Source organism: Coturnix japonica, chromosome Z (genome assembly GCF_001577835.2).
Source record: "Coturnix japonica isolate 7356 chromosome Z, Coturnix japonica 2.1, whole genome shotgun sequence".
NCBI lineage: Eukaryota > Metazoa > Chordata > Aves > Galliformes > Phasianidae > Coturnix > Coturnix japonica.
The window spans coordinates 39,635,768-39,658,960 of record NC_029547.1 but is presented as its reverse complement, the minus strand read 5'-3'; the positions used below and the strand labels follow the sequence as shown (position 1 = coordinate 39,658,960).

Below are 23,193 nucleotides of genomic sequence, written 5' to 3'. Positions count from 1 at the left end.
TGAAAGGCCCTGATTCAGCAACCTAAGCAGCCTGCCTCCTCCAGCCAAAGTAATCAGATTGGCAGCTGAATCAAAGGGTACAGTGGGCCCTTTGTTTGCGAGCTCCAGAGGTTAGTAATTGACAGAAGGTCAACAAAGTTTTATGAAGAACAGAATATTAGATGGTATTAGGCTGCAGAGAGAGATTTTGGAAGTTTTATGTTTTTGGAAGAAAGTTAGGACCTCAGTCACAGTTTAAAGTCACAGGAAGCAAAGGCTGTGTATTGCCATTTAAGTCTGAAATGGTTTCAATCTGAAATGGTTTCAATAATCTCATCAATAGACAGGATTATTGATGAGTGGAAGGAGTTGCTGTATGAAAAAAGCTGCAGTTGCCCTAGGTGTAGCTATGTGCAATTGTTTGTGTAGAAGGATTTATTGTAAGCTTTGAGATATAGCATAATATGGTATAAGGATACATATTTTTCTCATAGAACCATGAGGCTGGAAAAGATCTAAAGAGGTCTCCACCCCAGGGAAAAGAAGAATTAATTGTATCTGTGCAGTATAATGTACAGTAGTGATACTGCCTAATCTCCCATCCTTAAGAATGTCATTTGTAGAGATCTGTGCATTTGGAGAATGCTAGCCCAAAGCTAATCTCCTTTAGAATAAGCAGGCTTAGTTCCATGTTTTCTTTTCATTGATCTTGTTTTCTAGACCAGTCTTGTGACACTAATTATAGTATCTCTGTTCCATATCCATCTTGAAGAGTGATACACAAAACTAGAGGAAACACTCCAGGCCTTTGTTAGTGTTGAGTAAACTGGAAGGATTACTACTGTTTATATGTTTCATTATTATATTTGACTTATTTGCAATAACTTAGGATTGCTGAATTGTGTTCAATTCTAATTCATTTAAGCCAGTTCAGTGTTGGCTTCTATGCTACTTAATACTCATCTCTCTGTTGTATTGAAAATGCTTTAAAATAACCTTAGTTTCATTATTTTTTCAAGAATTGATGTTGAGCTGGTGCATCTACAGCTCCCTGGCACTCATTTTTACCCTTTTAAATAAGTAATAAGAACTATTTATGCAATTTCCAGTCCTTTAAGATTTCATCTGTGCTCTACAAGAACTGAAAGACAATTATTAACATTGCATGACATTGTATCATTCAGCTCTTAACTCCTCTAAATTAATCAGGCCCACTCTGACTGAAAATACCTGACTTCGTTATTCTCTTCCTGTTTGAGGCTGAGGCCCTGGTTTGTCTCTGGTATTAATTATAATAACTGCCTGCTTGTATCTGGGTTTTTAATGAAGATTAATGCTTTGTTTTGATGTCTGTTCATTTTGAATTTTGTTTATAGCAATAATCTATCAAGTATTGAAGGATGTTTAAACTCATAACCATTTCAGAAGGAAAAAATGCAGCTCTTATGATAAATAGCATGCAGTCTGAGTTGGTGTTGTGATCTGTCTGGTAATTTACTTTTTTGCATGCATTAGAACATTCTTATCTCAGTAAGACAGGATGTTTCCTTATGTATTCTGTCACCAGTGCCTGAATTGAAGAAGAGCTACCTGCCCTTGAATCACTGTCACTAAATAAGCCATCCTGATATTTTTCAGGAGAAGGGAATTAACAAAAGGAGGGATCATTATTTATATTCATCTGGAAAAGTGTTTTATATATTGTTTGTCTTCTTGCTGAAATTTGCTACATTTAAGTCTAAGGAATTGAATATCAACTTGCATTTTCTGCATCATAAATACAGAATATTGACTTTAGATTTGGCTTCTGTTTTGGTTTTGGAGTTTTCCCCTCACTGAAATGACTTCCTCTGTTGCCCAGAAAAGTAAAGAAGTTACATTTGTAAATGAGCAGTATAAAAGTACAATTTACAGCATCTGTGTTTTTCTTGACAGCGTTGTCCCTAAAAAGAGGGATATCCCTGAGGATGTAATAGGTGGTCAGTATGAAATACACATTGCCCCATGTGGGGAATCTCCATTCAGTTGGAGTTGTGGTTATGCTGCAGTATTGTCTGCTAATGTACAAGGAGGACAGAAACTGGTTATCTTTTCTACCTGATAACTCACTGCAAATGTAGATTATAGGTGTTCAGAAATGAGCTATGATTCTCCTAGAGTCTGAGTAGTGGACACATACAGCTGAAAACATGATGGTAACCATACTAGAGCAGATCAGATGTCTACCTGCTGTGTGTCACAGCTACAGCAGAAGCAAAAAAGGAGATGCAGGAGAAAAATGGTAAGAGGGGCTTGTATAAGTACTTCTAGGTATTTTCTTAGCCTCCAGCCATTTTGAGCTCAGGGACTTCCTCATCCACATGTGATTCCTATATATTAGTTATGGCTCCATAGGTTTTCTTCTCCTATTAACTTGTCCATTCTCACCTGTAATCCATGCAAACTCTGACCACAGCTTAACAATAACTTGTCTCAGAAAGCTTTGTCTTTCATTTTCTGAAATTGCCTTTTACTGTTTTCCCATGTTTTTATTGAGAGATTGGTGAAAGAGAACAGATTGGATCTCAGCACAAGAATCTCACAATAGAAAAACATATCAGCCACCTCCTTCTCAGTGGTGAATCCTAGCAGGTGCACAGAAGTTGTTCTCTAACTTTCATTATTCTTCATTATATTCATTGCCCTTCTCTGAAACTCTCTGAGCACCACATTTTTTCACGACGAGATGACCTCAAAAACATGCAACATTCTATATATAAAAGAATATCATAGACTTATACAGCAGCATAATGATATTTTCAGTTTTATTCTCTATTCTTTTCCCAGAAATAGTCAATACTAACTGAATTTGTCCTCCTTACTGCTTTTTAGCTTTTAGCTTTTTAGCTCAATTTCGTTGGAACTAACAATTCTAAGACCAAGATGTTGCACCTTAAAGGTCCTGGCTAGCTCTGAGCAAACCTTGTATCAAGAAATATATTTCTCTATGTTCATTACTTTTTGTTTTTCTTTTTCCTAGCCAAGTCTGTCTTTCTTTACATTCCCTGTCTGCTTCCCTTTCTTTACTGGCATTGAATGTGATTATGATAGCCATGTGCACTTTAGCTATTCCTTTTCCATCTTTGTGGATTTTCACCCATCTTGGCAGCAGCAGGACATGGAAAAAATGCCAGGAGAAAAAAAATGAGGAAAGCAGAAGGAAGAGAAGTAAAATGAGATACCCAGATCAGAATATTGAATGAATGAAATAGGAAAAAGGACATAAGTTAATAAGTGTAAAACTACAAACCTGATGTGTATGTCTGTGGAAAACAGGTGATAGTACATGATAAGAAATGTCTGCTGTGAAGTAGCACGAGTTAAGGAAGAATAACTGCAAGGATTATTATCTGTTGAGGAAAGTGCAGTGGATCCAATCCTAGAAGAAGAAGTGTATTAAGTTGGGAATTTAAATTCAGGAAACATAGAGAATATACAGCAGGTATATGTAGTCTTTCCTTGGAGAGGCTCTTGACTAAAGGATTATTTTATTGTGTTTAACTCAAGGTGAAAACTTGTTATTTGATTGTAGTATCTTTTTGATTGTCTAAACTAGAAGAACTTCTGGTGTAAAAAAATTATTTTTTTTCATGCTTACAATGACTTTGTGGCTTCTTATGATTCAGTAAATTCAAGGTTAAGCTTGAGAATTCAGAATAAATATGGTCTAAGTGGAACTTTGCAAATTGCATAAAATATAAATGTTTCTTTCATAAAAACAACAATTTAACTGACAGATCTGTTATTTATTTATAATTTGTTTAGTAGATAAATGATTTTCAATTTTAACATTGCTTAGACATGGAGATTTTGCTTGTAGGTACAATCTGTGGTTTGTAATTATTCTCTCTTAAAGCACATCTGGAGATAAGTGTCTTTGCCAGACATAAACTTGTCAAGCATGAGAATTAATCAGAAAGACTATTACTGAGACATTTTCAAATTGGGAAATGCTTTTTTCCCTTACCATCTTTGTTTTTTAAAGCTTTTAAGAACAAAGAGATATGAGTCCGGGAAGGAAGGAAAAGAGAAGAATTTCTGTGCTGATGTCTGAACTAATTTTTTTCCTGTTATCAGTCTCTCTAATTGACTGAAGAAATGGGAACAAGTATTTTGAAGCTGAATACACAGCATCTTACTCTTCCTTTTACTCCATTGTTTGTCTTCCCCCTAACTGATCAATGTTGGAGTCCCTTTCTAAACTCCTTGTGATACATAGGAGAGGTCACTCAGAAAGAAAGGAATAGAGGCAAGCTTATTTCAGTTTTTCTTGCAAAAGTGAGAGGTGATTTATCTCTGCTGAAATTTGACATAAGCACTCCTGCTATACCTTCGTCAGTTCACACTGCAAAAGCAAAGGAACATGGAAATGTTGTCAACTGTCTGCATGAACTGCTGGCAGACCAACATTATTTCTGCCTGCTCAGATATATTATGGAATCACAGAATTATAGAATGTCTTGGGCTGGAGGGGACCATAAAGACCACAAAGTTTCAACTCCATGCTGTGGGCAGGGCTGCCACCCACCAGATCAGGCTGCTTAGGGCCCCATGCAACCCGGCCTTGAATAGCTCGGGGATGGGGCACCCACAGCTTCTCTGGGCATCCTGTCCTAACATCTGACTTAAATCTCTCCTCTTTTAGTTAAAAATTGTGAGCTATATGTTCTATATAGTATGAGTTCACTGTAGTCCAGTATATGGAAAACTGATAAAGTTATCAGAGAAAATTGTTATGTTACTTAGTTTTCATTTCTAGAAGATACTTTCTAGTGATATTTTTCAGAATGTAGACAATCATAGAGCACAAGATATTCCACAGAACTGACTTAATTTTATATTTTCTAACATGGTATGGATAATTCCTGATCTTCTCATTAGGTATTTCATCTGTGCTACTCAGGTGTTGGGATTTGGCCTGAATAAGTTAGTTCTATCGCTATCAGAATTCTTTGTAAGGGATAAATTAACCCAGACCTTCAATTCACAAAAAAATTTTATCTTTTGTCCAGGTGAAATGGAAATTCCAGACTCAAATGACCCCTTAGGCCATGTGGATGGACTTGAGAGACCAATTCCTACTCCGAAAGGTAAAATTAAGTTCCATTTTCCTCCCAGATAAAATCATCCTTTTTTAAGCACCATCAAAACTGTGTTGTCATATGTTAATTTGTGTATATACACCTGTAAGAAAAGCAGTTTTGTGACAAAGTGATTGGTGGTAACCAGCATGATTTCATCAAGGGCAAGTAATGCCTGGCAGACTTGGTGGCCTTTTATGATGGAGTTGTGTCAGTGGATAAAGGAAGAGAAACTGACATCATCTACCTGGACTTGTGCAAAGCATTTGACACTGTCCTACATGACATCCTGATCATCAAATCAGAGAAAAATGGATTTGATGGAAGGACCACTTGCTGGATAAAGAATTGGCTGGATGGTCGCACTCAGAGAGTTCTGGTCAATGGCTCCATTTCCAAGTGGAGACACATGGTATTCCTCAGTGGGACCAGCATTATTTAACATCAGTGTAATGGACAGTGGGATCAAAGGATTGCAGATGACAACCAAGCTGAATGTTTCAGTTGACACTCTATAGGGAAGAGGTATCTCCAGAGGGACCTGGAAAGTCTGGACATGTGGGCCCATGAAGTTCAACAAGACTGTTGCAACATCCTGCACACCTAGGTTGGGGTAATCTCAAGCACAGATACAGGTTGGGAGGAGAATGGCTTGAGAGCATCCCAGAGGGGAAGGATTTGGGGTTGCTGATTAATAAAAGATTCAAGATGAGCTGCTAATGTGTGCTTAAAGCCCAGAAGGCCAAATGTATCTTGAGCTGCATCAAGAGAATTGTGAGAAGCAGGTCACACAGAATCACAGATCTTGAAAGATCATCTAGTCCAATCCTTCTGCTGGAGCAGGAACACCTAGATCAGGTCACACAGAAATACATCCAGGTTGGTTTTGAATGTCTCTAGAGAAGGAGACCCCACAACCTCTCTGGGCAGCCTGTTCCAGTGTTCTGTCACCCCTACAACTAAGGAGTTTTTTCTTATAATTATGTGGAATCTCCTGTGTTCCAACTTGTAATCATTGCCCCTTGTTGTATTATTAGATGTCATTGAGAACAGCCTGGCTTCATCCTCATGACACTCACCCTTTACTTATTTATAAACATTAATGAAGGTACCCCTCAGTCTCCTCCAAACTGAAAAGACCCAGCTCCCTCAGCTTCACTTCATAAGGGTGGTGTTTCACTACCTTAATCATTTTTGTGGCTCTGCACTGGACTCTCTCAAGCAGTTCTTTGCCCTTCTTGAACTGAGTTACCTAGAGCTGCTCAAGGGAGGTGATCCCAGCCCACTACTCTGCACTGTTGTGGCCTCATTTGGAGTACTGCATCCAGTTCTTGAGCCCCCAACTCAAGGACATGGAGTTATTGGAGCAAGTCCAAAGGAGGGTCAAGAGGATAAGACAGAGTGCTAGAACATCTCCCTCATTTTTTAATGAGATGGAGCTCTTTGGCCTGGAGAAGAGAAGGCTGTAAAGTGACCTGAAAGGAAAGCTACAGAAAAGAAGGGGATAGACTCTTTAGCATGGTCTGTGGCTATAGAACAAGAGGAAATGGATTCAGGCTCAGAGAGGGTAGATTTAAGCTGTATGTATGAGATATAAAGGAAAAGTCTTTTCCAGTGAGGGTAGTGGGGCACTGAAACAGGTTACCTAGTGTTGTGGTTGATGCCCTGTCCCTGGAAACTTTCAAGGTGAGGCTTGAAAGAAAGGAGGCCCTAGGCAACCTAACACTAGGCTGTAGTGCCCCTGTACCTTGCAGGGAAGTTGGACTAGATGATGCTCAGAGGTCCATTCCAGCTCTAAGGATTTTATGATTCTGTGTTTCTGTTCTTTGATTAATGAAGATGTTAAACAGGACTGGGTCTAGCACTGACTTCCCAAGTACTTCACTGGTGACTAGTCTCCAATTAGACTTCATGCCACTCATCACCACCCTCTGGACTCAGTTATAAGAACAGTTCTTGACTTACCTCACTGTCTACTCTATGTTTAGTTTTTCTGTGATGATCTTACTAGACACAATGTCAGAGGCCTTACTGAATACCAGGAATAAACACTGCTCTCTTCTCATCTACCAGCATAGTCTTCTTATCATAGAAGTTTGTCAAGTTGGCCAATTATTACTTCCCCATAGCAAATCCATGATGCTTTCTTGGGATGATTTCCACTTATTTTGCGTGACTGGAAAATATTTTCCAGGACTAGCTACTCCATCACATCAACTGAAGTGAGCCTGACTCAACCATAGCTCCCTTGGTCTTTCTTCATCCTTCCTTAAAGGTAGGAGTGACATCTGCTTTTTCGTCTGGTGTTCAGAAACTGATCTCACAGTGATATCTGCCATCATTCCATCAGGTCTCATGGACTTACATATGTCCAGGTTGCTTTAGTATTCCCCAGTCTGAATCTGATCCTCTTCCACCAAGAAGTTGAACAGAGGGCTAGAATTTGCCTTTCTTTCTCTAGTCTTTCAAGTTAGTCTCTGATTCTTAAAGGCAGGCCTTTCTGGTAAAGTCTGAATCAGAGAAGATGTTCAGTACCTAGGCCTTTTTCCTGTCCCATGTAACATCTGCCATCTTGTTCAGCAGTCTTTCTTTTGCCACCAACGTACTTACAGGAGCCGTTCTCACTGTTCTTTTTCTAAATATGGGTCAACCATTTTACAGAGAAAAAAGACAGATATTCTTGTTAGCATGAAGATCACAAACTACATTCTCCCTTAGCATTAGCAGTTTCAGCAAGGCAAGAACCTGTTGAAATCTGCAAAGCTTTGAAGTCCTGGCCAGATGTACTTCTCAGAATTTATTCAGAATGCTTACATTTTAAAAATACATTGGAATACAGTAGCTGCTGTCATAGCTATCCCATGTGAAATGGTGTTTTTTTATTGTGCTTCTTCTGAAATTTCAATATATCTTGACTGTGCTTATTAGATTTTTTTTTTTTTTCAGAAACTTATGTTAATCTTCCATTAATTCATATTCTTAATTGGACAGAAAAATGACATATTTACTTTTGCATTTCTCTAATCATGTGCCTGCTGACATCCTACATCTCATCCATGTTGAACACTCTCTGGTTTATGAGGAAGACTCGGTACACTTTTCTTACCAATGTTTTTCTGCTTGTTGAAGCTCCCGAATTTATTTAGAGGATTAAACATTGTCTACCATTATTGAAATAAATTTCCTCAACAGTTCTTCCTGTTAGCAGTATTGCATACTTTTTGCATACTTTTTTTTTTTTTTTTTTTTACTTCACACTCAAGTACACATTACTTTTGATGAGAAGAAGTCCATGTTAACCTTCAGTTGCAACAGTCAAAGTTGTTTAGCTGGTAATTTTGTTCCATTCTTTTGTTCTGGCTTTTTTCTGAATTTGTAAAGGTGTAGACATAAAAGAAAATGTTTCTTTCATGTGACATTACTTGGTTAAATTCTTGCCCTAGAAGGAGCTGCAGTTATTTCCTTATTTTAATTTTTTTTCTAAGGCCATAGGCAATACCTGTCTGAGGAAGTAATTAATCACATCTCAAATGTTTCTACATCGTAAGTATTTTGTATTTCCTTCATGAAAAGAGAGAGAGAGAGAGAGGAATAGAGAGAGACCCTTGTTCATATATGACTCACTGGTATGGATTCAGTTGCTAGTTTCCAGCATGCCTGGTCATTCTTCTTTCTGTCTTTCTTTTGTTTTTTTTTTTTTTTTTTTTTTTGTGGCTGCAAATGAGTAAGCAAAAATCGAACTTTTTGTTCGATTGCTAACCCTTATGCTTCTCTGTCATAGTAACATAGTTTCTATTTAAAAAAAAAATCATTTCAGATTTATTTCAGTTTTTGTGCACAGTGAGAAAAGTAGAAAGATTCTTTCAGGTTTTGTACCACATTACAGAAAATTGCTCTGAAAATGAGACTCGGTAGTATCATAAGTTAGATCTGGAAGTACTGGAGCAACTCACTTTAATGAGGAAGGGCAGCTTTGCAGCAACAGAGATACTGAGTGAGGTGAGCTACTCCAGGAGACAAGATGCCTCAAATCTGTGATCTTTACCCTGCTTTCTGCACAAGTCTGTCTGGGAACTTGTTTTGAGGCATTTACTTATATGATAAACCCCAGCTATGATTGGACGTCCTGTCTTGGTTGCCTTGATTTTGACATGGAGCAACATATCAGGAATTACTCGTATATATTCTGAAAGCAGCTATTTTTCATATACAACCGATGACCCTCTAGACAGTCTATACCCAACCTGCACTGCCTTATGCCCTGACAGTCTGCTTCTAAATAGCCCGTAGCCAACGGCTGGAGAAACTGCCTCTTCAGTTTCCTCTGAGAGTTCAGAAAGCAAGAAAACAACACTGTTCTACCAAGTAGGATAGGTAAGTAAGAAGCCTGGGTTACAACCCAGCATGAGAAAATACTGCTCAAAAATAGGTTTTCTTTTTCAAATAAGAATAATCCCACTAGTTTTAAGTATGGGGGACAATGTTGAAATTGTGGAAATATTTCAGTGGCAATTCCAGTTCATCACTGAATTGGCTTCAATTTGTTTCATTTTATTTTACATGTTTATGGTTGCATTTTTGTACATTGAGGTCATATATATTAAGGAGAATAGAGTGCAAATAATGAGATTAAATTGGGCTGAAAAAGTATCAATTCATCTGAAAACATACAGCAATGTAGAACTTGCTGTAGTCTCCTTAATTACTCATGTATTTTGGGAGAGATGCCAACATCCCTAACATTTCCTAACCTGACTCTAACATACTGTAGTGATTTGCTCATCTTTGTACTGTCATTAAAGGGCAAACAACTGAGAAGACTGCTTTGTATTTAGAAAAAAAGATCAGGAGTCTTAAGCTTCTCCATCCCCCTGAGCTAAGACTTACTTTTCAGTGTTTTTCCAGTCCTGATCTATGTGTGGAAGGAACCACTTTACTGCATTCCAGCCATTCACTGAGGTGTGATGGTGTGATATACGTCCCCTAAACTCTTCTACTTTTAGTGGTATTGCTGTATACATCTCTGGAAAGAAATTCTCTATATTCCAGCAACTTTCATATTTGTTTTCTTTCAGTACTCTGAGATTATATAAACCCAGAACATTCTGTAACTGTTTCATATTATTCATAGTTTACCTGTCAGTCCTGTGAATACTTTACATTTATTACTGTATTCACAATGCAGTAATTTGGAGAGTGGTGTCATGAACATGAGCTGACAGTGTGCCTAGGTGGCCAAGAGGAGCAGTGCCATCCTGGCCTGCATTAGAAAGGTAATCATCTCTTTTCACTGATGAGGCTTGTGTTCAGTGTGTTCAGTTTTGGGCCCCTCACTACAATAAAGACACTGAAACCTTGTAACGTGTCCAGAGAAGGGCAATGAATCTGGTGAGGGGTTTGGAGCACAAGTCCTAATGAGGAGTGGCTGAGGGAACTGAGAGATCACTGCATTCTACAACTTCCTGAGTGGAGGTTTTGATGAGGAAGGGTTTGGCTTCTCCCAGGCAACAAACAGGACCCGAGGAAATGGCCACAAGTTACACCAGGGGAGACTTAGTTTAGATATAAGGAAAAACTTTTTCTCTCAGAGAGTGGTCAGGCACTGGAATGGCTGCCCAGGGAGTTTGATGGAGTCACCATCCCTGGCAGTGTTCAAGAGGCGTCTGGGTGATGAACTACAAAATATGGTTTAGTAGCTTAGTGGGTAGTAACAGTGATGGGAGGACAGTTGGTCTAGAAGATCTTGTAGGTCTTTTCCAACCTTGTGATTCTGTGATTCTGTGATTTGGAAAATAATGTTGGTAGTACTTTTCCGTGTCATGAGACTTAAATGGATTGAGAATTTCTGAAGTAAGAAGTTACAAATTACTGGTAATTGCTACTCATAGAGTTGATCATGAAGCTGGTTGGTAATGCATGATTGTTTTTTAAATCTATACAGGGAGAAGGAACAATGCAATTAGCACAAATAGAACTCTCATCAAAAGCCAGAAGAAAAGCTAAGCCAGAACCTGATCCACAATAATTAAAGATATTTAGTAGTTGTTTTTAGAACCAACTTCAAAATCCACAGCTAAGATCTTAAACTAACAGAAGCAGAATTATCATTTTGTGTTGTCTTTATGACAAGCACAGCACATATCGTTTGAGACAACAACTTGTTTTTGAAAAAATGCTCTTGGAATATCCATATCCCAAAGGAAATATTTTTTTGTATTATGACATCTACAAGTTTAATAATGCTTTTTGCACATAGCAAACCCAAAATGTTTGTAGAGTTTTTTTCTTTGTTTCATAGCTATCTCAGTATTATTAAAACAGAGTAATAATTGTTCAAACTCTTAAAATCTCTAGTTGTCTGCTACAGAATTCAAAATACTGGATGCAAGTTGTATAGAGAACATGTCTGAGTACCTTCATGTTTAATTTTCCTCATCCTCCGTATTTGAGTACATGTTTACTTAGAGAGAGCTACACTGAAAAGGTTTGTTTTCCCTATTGTTGAGGCGCTGTTTTAGCCTGAGGGCTAGCTTGTTTTTTTTCTGAAACCATTGCATCAAACTGGCATCCAACGGTGTTTGTGGTGTTCCATACATCACAAAAAGTAACTGCTAATTATAACCACAGGAATTAACTAAGGAAAAATTTCTTAGTAATATGATTGGTAAAGGTTTCTACTTTGTTTGGAGGATCTGCAATTTAAGGTTATCTAGAGTGGATGTGTAATAGCAGGGCAGCATTAGGAATGGCTGCCTGCTCAGTCACTTCAGATTCTGCAAGTACAAATGCCAGACTTCAGCATCATTTTTCAAAGAGAAAATGGAGGTAGAACACAGCATGCTATTAAGGATACTGACGGAGGCAGTGAGTAGGTGTTGCTCAAATGCTCCCAAGCTTCTCCACAGAACTTTAAAAAAAACGTCTTTGCTTCAAAGCTCAGTAGGTTAAAATATTTATTACTTGATAATAATAGCAGGATAATTTAAAACACTGCACAAGATTTAATCGGCAGGAGCAATAGTGAGCTAAATCCAAATTCTGATCATTAGGAGGTAGATTCAGTTACACTGACTTCAGAGGAAGTGCATCCAACCATGATGAATTTAAATTAGTCTGTAAATCTTTAGCATTGCTTTTGGTGGTAATAGTTTTGCTCTAATAATTAGTTGCATCTTATTCATGAATTTATATGAAATATTTTGTGTTGCTTAAGTTATATGTCAGATTACTTCCTCCAATAATCCCAGTTTAATTGGAATAAGAGCATGGTTTGGTATTGAGTTACTCTTGAATTAGCTACAATTCTTGATCCTAATACTTAGATCTTTTTTTCAGCTGAATTAATTTAAATGTAATATCCATAACTTTTTTGAGCAGAAGACTCAACTCAGGTTAAGTCAGGAAAAGTGATATAGTGATAAATGTGTAAGCAAGCTATAAGCTGGCCATCAACACAAAAGCTGACCATAGCACAAGAACGTTGCAGACTTTTTATATCCCTGTGTATTAGGAACAAAAAGTGTAGTGAAGAAGGAGAACCACTCTCACTGTGCTGTTCGTTTATGTTGCCTCAGGTCTCTGTCATTGCAGAAAGCATCCTTTTTGCCTCTTTTACTTCTTAGTAATCAGGAATGACTCCAACCTAAGAAACTGTACCTCAATACTAGCTACATCTCAAAACCTTCTCCTTCACTTCCTTTGTGTGCATATATTCAGCCACCTGTGTGGGCAATGAGCTATTTCTTGAGTTGATGCTCTCATGGCCTTGTGTTGTTGTCTCTAGTCTTCTTCCACCCAACAGCAATTACAAGCAATTGGTTGAAAGGCCGCAGACAGAGGGTGGTGGTCAATGGCTCTATGTCCAGGTGGAGGCCGGTAACGAGCGGTGTCCCTCAAGGGTCTGTCTTGGGACCGGTGCTCTTTAACATCTTTATTAATGACATCGATGAGGGCATTGAGTGCACCCTCAGCAAGTTTGCTGATGACACCAAGCTGAGTGGTGCGGTCAATACGGTGAAAGGAAGGGATGCCATTCAGAGGGACCTCAACAGGCTGGAAAGCTGGGCTCGGGTGAACCTAATGAGGTTCAACACGGCAAAGTGCAAGATTTTGTACTTGGGCCGGAAGAACCCCAGGCACCTGTACAGGCTGGGAGGAGTTGTCCTTGAGAGCAGCTCAGCTGAGAAGGACCTGGGGGTCCTGGTGGACGAAAGACTCAACATGAGTCAGCAGTGTGCTTTCTGGCAGCCCAGAAAGCAAATGGGATCCTGGGCTCCATCAGGAGAGGGGTGGTCAGCAGGGATAGGGAGGTGATTGTTCCTCTCTACTCAGCTCTTGTGAGGCCCCATCTGGAGTACTGTGTCCAGGTGTGGAGCCCTCAGTACAAAAAGACATGGAGATTTTGGGAAAGGGTCCAGAGGAGGGGCACGAAAATGATCAGGGGGCTGGAGCACCTCCCCTATGAAGACAGCTGAGGGAGTTGGGCTTGTTCAGCCTAGAGAAGAGAAGGTTGCAGGGTGACCTCATTGCAGCCTTTCAGTACCTGAAGGGAACTTACTCCCAGAAGGGGAGTAAACTCTTCGAAAGGGCTGACATAGCAGGACTAGGGGAAATTGGTTTTAAGTTAAAAGAGGGAAATTTTAGGTTGGATGTTAGGGGGAAGTTTCTTCACTAGGGAGAGTGGTTATGCCCTGGAACAGGCTGCCCAGGGAGGTTGTGGATGCCCCGTCCTTGGAGGTGTTCAAGACCAGGTTGGACGGGTCTGGGCAACCTGATCTTAGTAAATGTGTATGTTTGTGTGCGCCCTGCCAGCAGGGGGGTTGGAACTACATGATCTTGAGGCCCTTCCAACCCGGGTCATTCTGTGATTCTGTGATTCTGTGAACAGCACACTACCATTGGCATGACTGGATGTCATTGCACTTTCATGGTTCTCCTGTGCTGCTGGGGTCTTTTTGCTAGAATTCGAATAATTTTTTGCTCACTCACTTTTCCATTTCTTTTCACATATTTATTCTTCTGCCTTGCTACTGACCATGTCAGTTCTTTTTTGAGTGTATTTCAAGTTAGTGCAAACTGACTTCTTTTGAATATTTTTAAAATTACTGCAAGTCGCCTTCTTGTCTTCCTGCACACATACCCTCCCTCAACTCTGCTGTTTGAAAATAGGCTGCTACAGGTTATATACATGTATATGAAAAATTGTCAAAAATTGCATTCTTTAAATAAAGAACTAAAAATGAAACAGCAATGGAAAACCGTCTTCTGATTTGTGAGGGATCATACAGTCTTTTTTATAGAAATGCTTATGCATGTGAGTTTTTGACTTAAGTAATAATTTCGATACATTTTTTTCTATTGCCTGTAACAGGCAGGGTAATTTGTTGTAAGACAGGAGGTAATTTGTTTTCATCTTACCTGCTACAATGTAATTCTAATAACTCTAACTGCAGTTGTAGACTGTAAACCAGGAAAAATGACAGGAAAGACTTTGAAGAAAAAAAATCGCCTCTGCCCACTGTTTTTAAAGGATGTTTAAATATAAATATACTTTGTGTTCTATCAAAATCTCTTAGAGACCACTAAGGAGTACAAGGCTAACATCAGGGAAAATTAATTTAAGATTGCATACAGAAAGAAAAAAGTATTGATAAGGAAAAAGATAACAAAATATTTTTCCTTTAAATTTGAAGTGCTGTATGGAGATAAGAAATATATCTGGATCTTACTGTGTACTGACATACTACTTTCACATTTGTCTATATTGTATTCTCATATAGTATTCTCTAGATCAGGATTTATTTAGTAGAAAACAGTGTAATACTCAGTAAAACACAATTTTCCAGGAAAATTTTGCTTTCTCAACTTAGATTATTTTGATGTTTCTACTGTCATTTGCTCTTCTTTCTAATGCTACAACTACCTATTACAGGAAAATTGATTTTCATGGTCACCTTATAAGTAAATAAAAACAGAGTATCCATTTTGTTAGGCGCAAAGTTGACCACTGCATTCTACTGTTATATTCCTACAGAGTAATGTGCTGTCTCCTAATTAAAGAACTGCAAAATTGTATTACTCAATAGGAAAAGGCACATTTGAACATGTATCTAAGTTAAATTTTGTTTAGATTCAGTTTACATACTTATGAAGTGCAGTATGAAATTCATCTAATGAAGCACCTAGATAGTATAAATTCATCAAAGTAAACATGAACATGACAGATTTATACTTTTCTGATATGTTTTGACATTCCCATTATTATTACAGAGGAATTAAATGCTCTCAAGCTTTCAGGGTCTGATATGCATCAACTGTAGCATCAAATTCAATTTTAAAATTGAAAATTTTAAAAATTTTAAAATTTTAAAACCTGTGGAACTTATCACTGACAAGTGTTTTTACATTGTGCTTCCATCCACTGTTCAGTTTTTTATCACTTGAGGTCACTGGTGTAGCATAACGGCTTCCTGACAAACACTTTGCTTTCAACAAATCACAAATTAGTGTTCTATTTTTCATTTATGGAACATAAACCCATGAAACCTGATTACTTAATATGCATACAGTTCTTTCCTTGTCCATTTTAGCACTATTCTGGGACCTGACATTAAAAAAATAGCAGGTTGTAATCAGCTAAAAATACAACCTCAAAATAGATGAAAGAAGGTAGAGTTGTAATGGTATCATTTCATGCTTTATCTTCTAATCTTTATACTTACCTGTAGAGAAGCTTGAAGTCAATTAGGAAATACAATTTGGATGTATACCTGGAATGGTGAATTGTGTGGTGTGATTTGGGGACTTGTTTTTTAGTATATACTTCAAATAAAAATGCAACTCTTGCTCATAAAAACATGCCTTTATCCAAGCCCAAGCAAAGTTTTGACGTTTCTGACCTTTTACCCTTTCAGGTTACTTTCTGACCTTTTTGGAACCAGTAAACAATATCACCATAGTCCAGGGGCAGACAGCAATCCTCCACTGCAAGGTAGCAGGAAATCCATCTCCAAATGTCAGATGGCTAAAAAATGATGCTCCAGTGGTTCAGGAGCCAAGGCGTATCATCATAAGAAAAACAGATTATGGTTCACGTCTGAGAATCCAAGATCTTGACACAACTGACACAGGATACTACCAGTGTGTGGCTTCTAATGGGATGAAGACGATAACAGCAACAGGAGTGTTGTTTGTGAGGCTTGGTGAGTTCCTGGCTTTTATAATTGCTTGGACTTCAATATGGGCTGGGTATTAGCTTTTCCAATAGCATAACAAGAAATAAATTTGATGTTTTAAGAACTGTCCATGTGAAAGGGAGTAAATAAAGCCATTGCCAAGTACCTTTTCCCCACCACAGAAGCTATTGAGTTGAACTCAATACTCATTTACCAGTAATAAAAGGAAGGAAATACAGATGGAAAAATCTTTAAATTTCTATTGATGAAAAAACAGGTGGTGTTCAGTAGTGCTAAGCCCATCCTTGTGATATACCATGTTTGTATTGCTCCATGAATCCTGGCCTCAAATTCTGCTCTTTGAGAGCTAAAGGTACACTACCTATTAAGAAGTACTTGCATTGGCTGCTGGAGAATTGATCATTCCATCTGGAAGCAAAAGTTTTATTTCTTTTTCTTGTGTTTCTAATGCCATGACACAATTACCTAAAATTTCCTCTGATTTTATAATGATAATGACTACTCAAAAGTTTGTTTATAGTGATTCATTAAGCACTTGGCTATCTGACCTTGTTCTCATCATGACAAAGGTTAGGTGCATAACCTTGTTGAACCATAAACTGATAGGAATGTTCAGGTGGGGCTTAGTAAAGCGTAAATTATGTGTCTAGATAACACATTGTCTTTTTAACAGCCTGTGTTTTTATGGCAGTAGATATTTTCCAACAGAAATAAAGTTCACACGGATTGTTGCCTGAACGGACAGAAGATACATGTGATTTTTATTTGTGGTTTTGAAAATAGCAGCATGTAATTATGTGTGGGAACCTAGACACTTTTGTTTGAATCTTGAGGCTAACTTTCCTTGAAGAGACAGTTTGCTATTGACTTTTTTTAAGCAGTTTCCTTGAGCCAAATTTACAAGCAATGTTTGTTTGTTTTATACTTACAGGTCCAACAAACAGCCCAAATCACAATCTTCAGTAAGTACATGTTGGAAAATTACTTAATGTACTCTGACCAATTTTATTCTGTAAGAATTTGTTTCATAAACTCAGTAAGTACTGCCTTTGACCACAGTGCATTTGCTAAAAATATCCAGTATGATTGAAAACTTGCAGATGACTGAAGAGTTCTGATTAGGATAGCATTATGTTTCTGTGAGTCTGAATTTGATCAAATGTTCCTGAGAAATTTCTGTTTGCTTATTTCATATTTTGGACAATCAGAATACCACAGAGTCATGATGTTTGAACACTATTTAAAGGGCAAATATAGGCTGGATGAGTGGTTAAAAATGAATGGATAATGTGCCTAAGTTGCTGCAGTTGTAAATCTACCCATGTCATACTGTTATAGCTTGAAAAGTCAGACAAAACAGGATCAAAATCTTCTCTTTGAATGATTGAGTAACCTCTACTTGTTAGGTGTCATATTGACTTTAGTGGTGACTTGGTGATTTTTCATAGCTATTTCAGCTTGCTTGCAGATTCAGTCATAAAGATTAAGATAGATCAGCCTAGTGCTTTCTTTATGTATTAGTTTTAAATTCAGTAACACGTACTCTGTAGTTTTTTTTAGATAGGTTAGGTCTATCGATTAATGACATGAGAAATGCAGTATGAGAACTTTTCTGTGTTAATTGCATGAAGTTACCATTGGTGATGGAGTAAAGCAACTTTGTAAAGACATGTGGATGTTTTTCACGTGTACATTGCTTATCAGTGTTTGTGATTACTGAAGTGCCAATGACTTGGGTGGCAATATCATGTGGCTGCAATGGTCTGACCACTATTCCATTTCCTTTAGATCTCAAATAATCAGTTGCTTTATGTATTTGAAATTAATACAACATTCTTTTATATAAGCATAGTATGCACAATGAATTAGAATAATTTAGATCATGAATTTAGATAATTTTCACAAGGTTTCATATTTCTCTTAAAATTGTTTGCTCTTGTGGATTAAAAATGGCTGTTCAAAACTGCATACTGAAAAAATGTAATAATTTTTCTACCAACGGAAAGCCTATTTAAGATTATACACAGTTTACTTCAGAAAACTGTTTTACAATTGCTCTGCAAAGGAAAATTAGTGAGATGCCAGGAAACTGTCTGATCTTTTACAAGATGGAAAGGCAGTGACTGAGACAAGAGATAGTAAACTAAAATACACATAATGAAGCACTGAACTTAAGTTCAAAGAACACTGTTCTCAAATACAGCTGAAGAATACTGAGATCTAAGAATGAGGTGAAATGCTGGGATCTAGGTTTTACATTAGTTAATACCATATTGTTAGAGAAATAATTCATCTTATTTCTTTTGGTTTCCCTAGTGTCTACCAGCATCTTCTCCTGCAGTAAACGTTAGATCATTGCTACTCTACAAGTAACATCATTTTTTAATAATCAAGCAGTGACAGTGAAAAAAATAAGTGTTACACAGATTTCTTAATTACCCATCCACTAAAAGGGGAAGTGAATTAATACTTTTTAGGTATGAAAGGTACCTTTAATTCCTACTTTACCTTATTTTTGATCAATTGTTATTCATTTGTACAGGTTTTGAATGATACATTAAGACAAATAAATAGCCTTAAAAAGCTCCTATTATTTGCGAAAAACAAAGAATATCATATGAATTTGGTACTAGTTTGGTACTGTGACAACTCTGAACTGGTCCTGAAATAATGGCATCAGTATTGAACCTTGAAGCAGTAGCCTGCCATCTTGTTTTTGGGCTTACCATTGGAAGTAAGATGAAAAGTGTGGTGCTGGTAGATATTTGGCACGTGCACTAAGCAGAAGGGAGAGCTGAAGCATGAGAAAAAGTGCCTGAGATTGGAGGTTGAGAGAGAAGTCTTGAGGGAATTAGAAGATGAAGTGTAGAGGTGTGCAGTGATGGTAGGTTTTTCCTCACTGTATAATTTCTATTTAAATCTTGTTGCATCTTTCTACTTAACCAGTTTCTGTACAGCTTTCATATCCTGCCTTCTTACATTACTTTTCTTTCTGTTTTCTCTTCCTATGCCTTACAGTTGTTCCCATGTTCCTCTATTCTGCAAATAAAATGCTGTAATTTGGCAGTCCTTTTTTTTTTTTTTAAACTAAATATTCTGTTTAAAATTGTGCAGGTCAACTTATAAACCTGAAAAAAGAAATGGGGAAATTGATTATTGAAATACGTAGATGCTTGGAAGGGGCTGATATAGAACAGTAGACTCTTTGTTTGCTGGCTACATAACAGTCTGTTGTTGAACCTCCTAAAATGCCATTTCTCCTGGCATCAATGCTTCCAAAAAGACATGCTTCATTGAAAGTTCTGAAACCTAAAACCACTGTGTCTTGGTTTAAAACTATAACTAATGAAAAATTACAGAATAAAAACCTTTATCTAAACAGATAACATCTGTCAAGGTATTTTTATGTATCCCACATGTTTTGCCGTGGATTTTTAAAAAATTATCTAAAAATTTAGAATTGCTGTAGATCAAATGTACATTGTGAAGTCATCTTTAGCAGTGTAAAAAAAGGACCCTGACTTTCTTGTACTGAAGTCAAGACATTTCCATTAAAACCAAAAAGTGAAAGATTTCATCAAACACATCTTGTGAAAGTTAGGGGCTTTTGTTGTTGTTGCTTCTTGTTCTTTTTGTATTGTTGTTTTGTTTGTTTTATGGTTTTGGTTTTTTATTGCTTTGGAGAGGCTGGAGAAGCCTCTGTGAAGGCTTGCATCTGTAGAAAGTTACAGAGGTATTTCTATAGAAGTGGAAAAATATAACTTATGCAAATAATTTATCAAAAATTAACAGCTAGTAGAAATTAGTTTATAAAGGAAATAAAAGAAAAAAACAACAAGAAAAATAACTAGTCTCTGACCAGCCTTTACTGTACAAAGGAGCATGTTAGTAGAGGACTATACTACTACAAGACCAGCCAGCAGGGTGAATTCTTTCTCTCCCTGCTCAATGCTGTTATATTTTTCATTATTAACATCATTTACTTTTTCCCTGCTCAAGAGAGATGTTCTGTCCAGTGAGAAAGGTGTGAATGCGTTCATGTTAAAAAATTGAGTATTATGTACCAGAGAACGGTATTTTAGTATAGTTTACATTTGAGCAATGGATGTCAGTCTCTTCTTTCCCATGGGGGTTGTGGAGTCTCCTTCTCTGGAGATATTCAAGACCTGCCTGGATGCCTACCTGTGCAAGCTGGTGTGGGGAACCTGCTTTGTCAGGGGGCTTGGAATTGATTATTTCTGTAGGTCCCTTCCAACTTCTGTGATTCTGTGAAATCTAAGTGTAGGAAGGCAGAAGCAGCTGCCTTCCCTTCCTGAGGTGCTGCTCTTACAAGATAATAATATTCTAAGAAGACTGCATGTTCAGTAACTTAACTTATTTTTCTCCAAACTTAAAAACTTAGATTGAATTTTACCCATCAGGCGAGTTCCTTTTTGAAGACATCATTCATCATGTAGTCTTTGACAACAGTAGAAATACCTTGCAGAGGTCTTGGGATAGAAGATTCAATAGTTTGTTGGCAGTAAAGTCTTCTGGAAAATGTGGTAAGGACTTAGCAGAAATGAAAATAACACAAGAGCACTCTGTTACAAGTGCTATGCTTTCCATGCATATGCTTGATGTGGTCTGCTTATGACAGAAGGAGCTTAATGTCTTCTTCTCAGCACTGTGTAGGGGAGTTAGGATTTTGAAGCATAAGCATTCATTTTTTAATTGAGCTCTGATTAAGATTGGTTCTGAATTTCAGTCGCAGATGACTGTCTACATAACGATTCTAAGGAAAAACATGTGAGAAGTAACACCTTTATTAAGTAGGCATTGCCATTACCTTGAGGAGGAGTTTTTGAGATACAAACCATTCAGACTAAGTTTGCAGTGCAAAGAGTTCCTTCATTCATGCAGTTTGTATTAATAATAAGAATTTAGAAAATCAGTCAGTTGAAAAATAAGAAAAAAATCTTTCAAGTGATTGAAAATAGGATGTTTTTGAAAACTAATAACATGGAATCATGGAAGTGTTTAAGTTGGAAGGGACCCTTTCATCTAGTCCAACTACTCATCTCAGTTAAGGCTCTGGTGAGGAATGCCAAGGTTAGGGTGAGCTTTCATATCCCATGTTTATCATGTAGAGAAAGCACACCTGTGCTGTGATGCAGTGGTGACCTTCTGCATGATGTGAGAGGTGGTCATACAGCCTTGTTATGCATGCAAGTATGTGATAAATTTACACGTTATCACAAGCTGGAAAAGAGGCTGTGAGACCTTGAGAAAGAGAATGAAAGGGACTGGGACACTGGAGTACTTTGAACCAAGGTCACCTCCCTGGTCGTGTCTGAGGTCATCTAGGAAGAAGGCTGTAGCTGTGGGCAAAAAACATTTTGTAAGCTGGATCTGTCTGGCAAGCTAAACACTTTACAAAGAAGGAATACTTCCCTACAGTCAAACAGCAGCATCACCACTTGTATCTCTTTCCTTTCCTTGGAGAGGCAAAAACTCTTTTCTAGTCTAAGTATAGTTCAGCCACTGATAATAATATTTTACACCTTGTAAATCACATAGGATTTTTCTTAAAATTTACGTAAACAAATGTTTTTATACCCAATACATGGCTATTTCATATCAGAATTTACAGTAATTATTCAGGCACCTAAGGATTAGGTGTTAAAAGATAGGACTCCTATCACAGTTCAGCCCAGTTCAGCTTGGTTCCATGACAGGGAATGAAGGGATTCACAGTCCCACACTCCAGGAAAAGGGTAAGGGGGGAGGGTAAAATGTAGGGAGATGGGCCTAAACAAACAAACAAAAAAAGCTGAAACAAACTAAGGAAAACAACTAATTTACTGAATATAATAGTGGAATTAGAGACAATACAATAAAATACGAGATAATTGGAATTGAAGCTAATAAATAAAATGAGAGAAGGAGTGTCTGAAACCAAAGGCCTTGCTGTAACGCTGTAGGCAAGACAGGTACAGAGTGCACACCGTGGAGCAGGCAGAAAAAGAGATGATGTCTTGGCTTCTGGTCAGTTTTATCTTTCCCTCTGGCTGGAAACAGAATAATGAAGACTTCTGGGAGCTGTAGTTAACTCTTCTAAGGCCAGGTAACTGGAACTATAGACAATCCACAGAACTGCATCATTAACTCTTTAACTCCCAGTGCACTACTTGATGTTATTATATGGAATACTGATCACAAGTCATGAAACTATGACTGACTACTACTGAAAAAAATGCTTGCTGAAAAAAAAAAAAAAAAAGAAAGAAAAAATTACTTGCCTTTTGTTTCAACAGAATACGCACCATATTTGAAGTATATATATATTTTTCCATAGATATTTGTGGTATCATGTTGAAGCTGGAGAATAAGCACATACTTTGTGTTCTGGTTTCCTGCTTTAATCAAGCAAGAAGAAGAATTTTGTGGTTAAAACACTGGTCTGTAATTTCAGAGGTCTGGATTCAATTTCTGGCTGTGCTCCTGTCTCCGTGTGTGATTGCAGCAAGTTGCTTAACCTTTGTCTCTCCATTTCTTGTACATCAAATGGATATATGGTCAATCTTCAGGGTTTCTGTGCCTTCCACTATTAGCAGTCAGATAATTTCAAAATGTTTAGGATACATTCTCTTGAAAGATGGGAACATTGCTCCTATTTAACAAATGAGGAACTGAGGCAAAAGCTGTCTCAGGCTGGTCCACATTAAACAGCAAATGTTTGCCTTGGCAGATTTCCTGGCCCTCTCACAATCCAGTTTGGGGATCTGGCTGGAACATGCAGCAGTTTCTTTCTAGCCCCTGTATGTTACTTTCCTTTTTAATTTTGTGATTGGAGGGAAAGCTGAGATTAAATTGAAGGATCTATGTTATGTAGTAATAGAAGTATGAGTTCAACATGG

General features: G+C 37.6%; 1 protein-coding gene across 1 annotated transcript in view; it reads left to right on the top strand.

Moving 5' to 3' along the window:
* The window catches only part of ROR2 (receptor tyrosine kinase like orphan receptor 2), a 144,020-nt gene that overhangs the window by 94,346 nt on the left and 26,481 nt on the right, over positions 1–23,193 (top strand). The window contains exons 2-4 of the mRNA XM_015849387.2: positions 5,031–5,108; positions 16,013–16,300; positions 17,226–17,256. Coding sequence (XP_015704873.1) covers positions 5,031–5,108; positions 16,013–16,300; positions 17,226–17,256 — 397 coding nt within the window. The remainder of the gene's footprint in view (positions 1–5,030; positions 5,109–16,012; positions 16,301–17,225; positions 17,257–23,193) is intronic.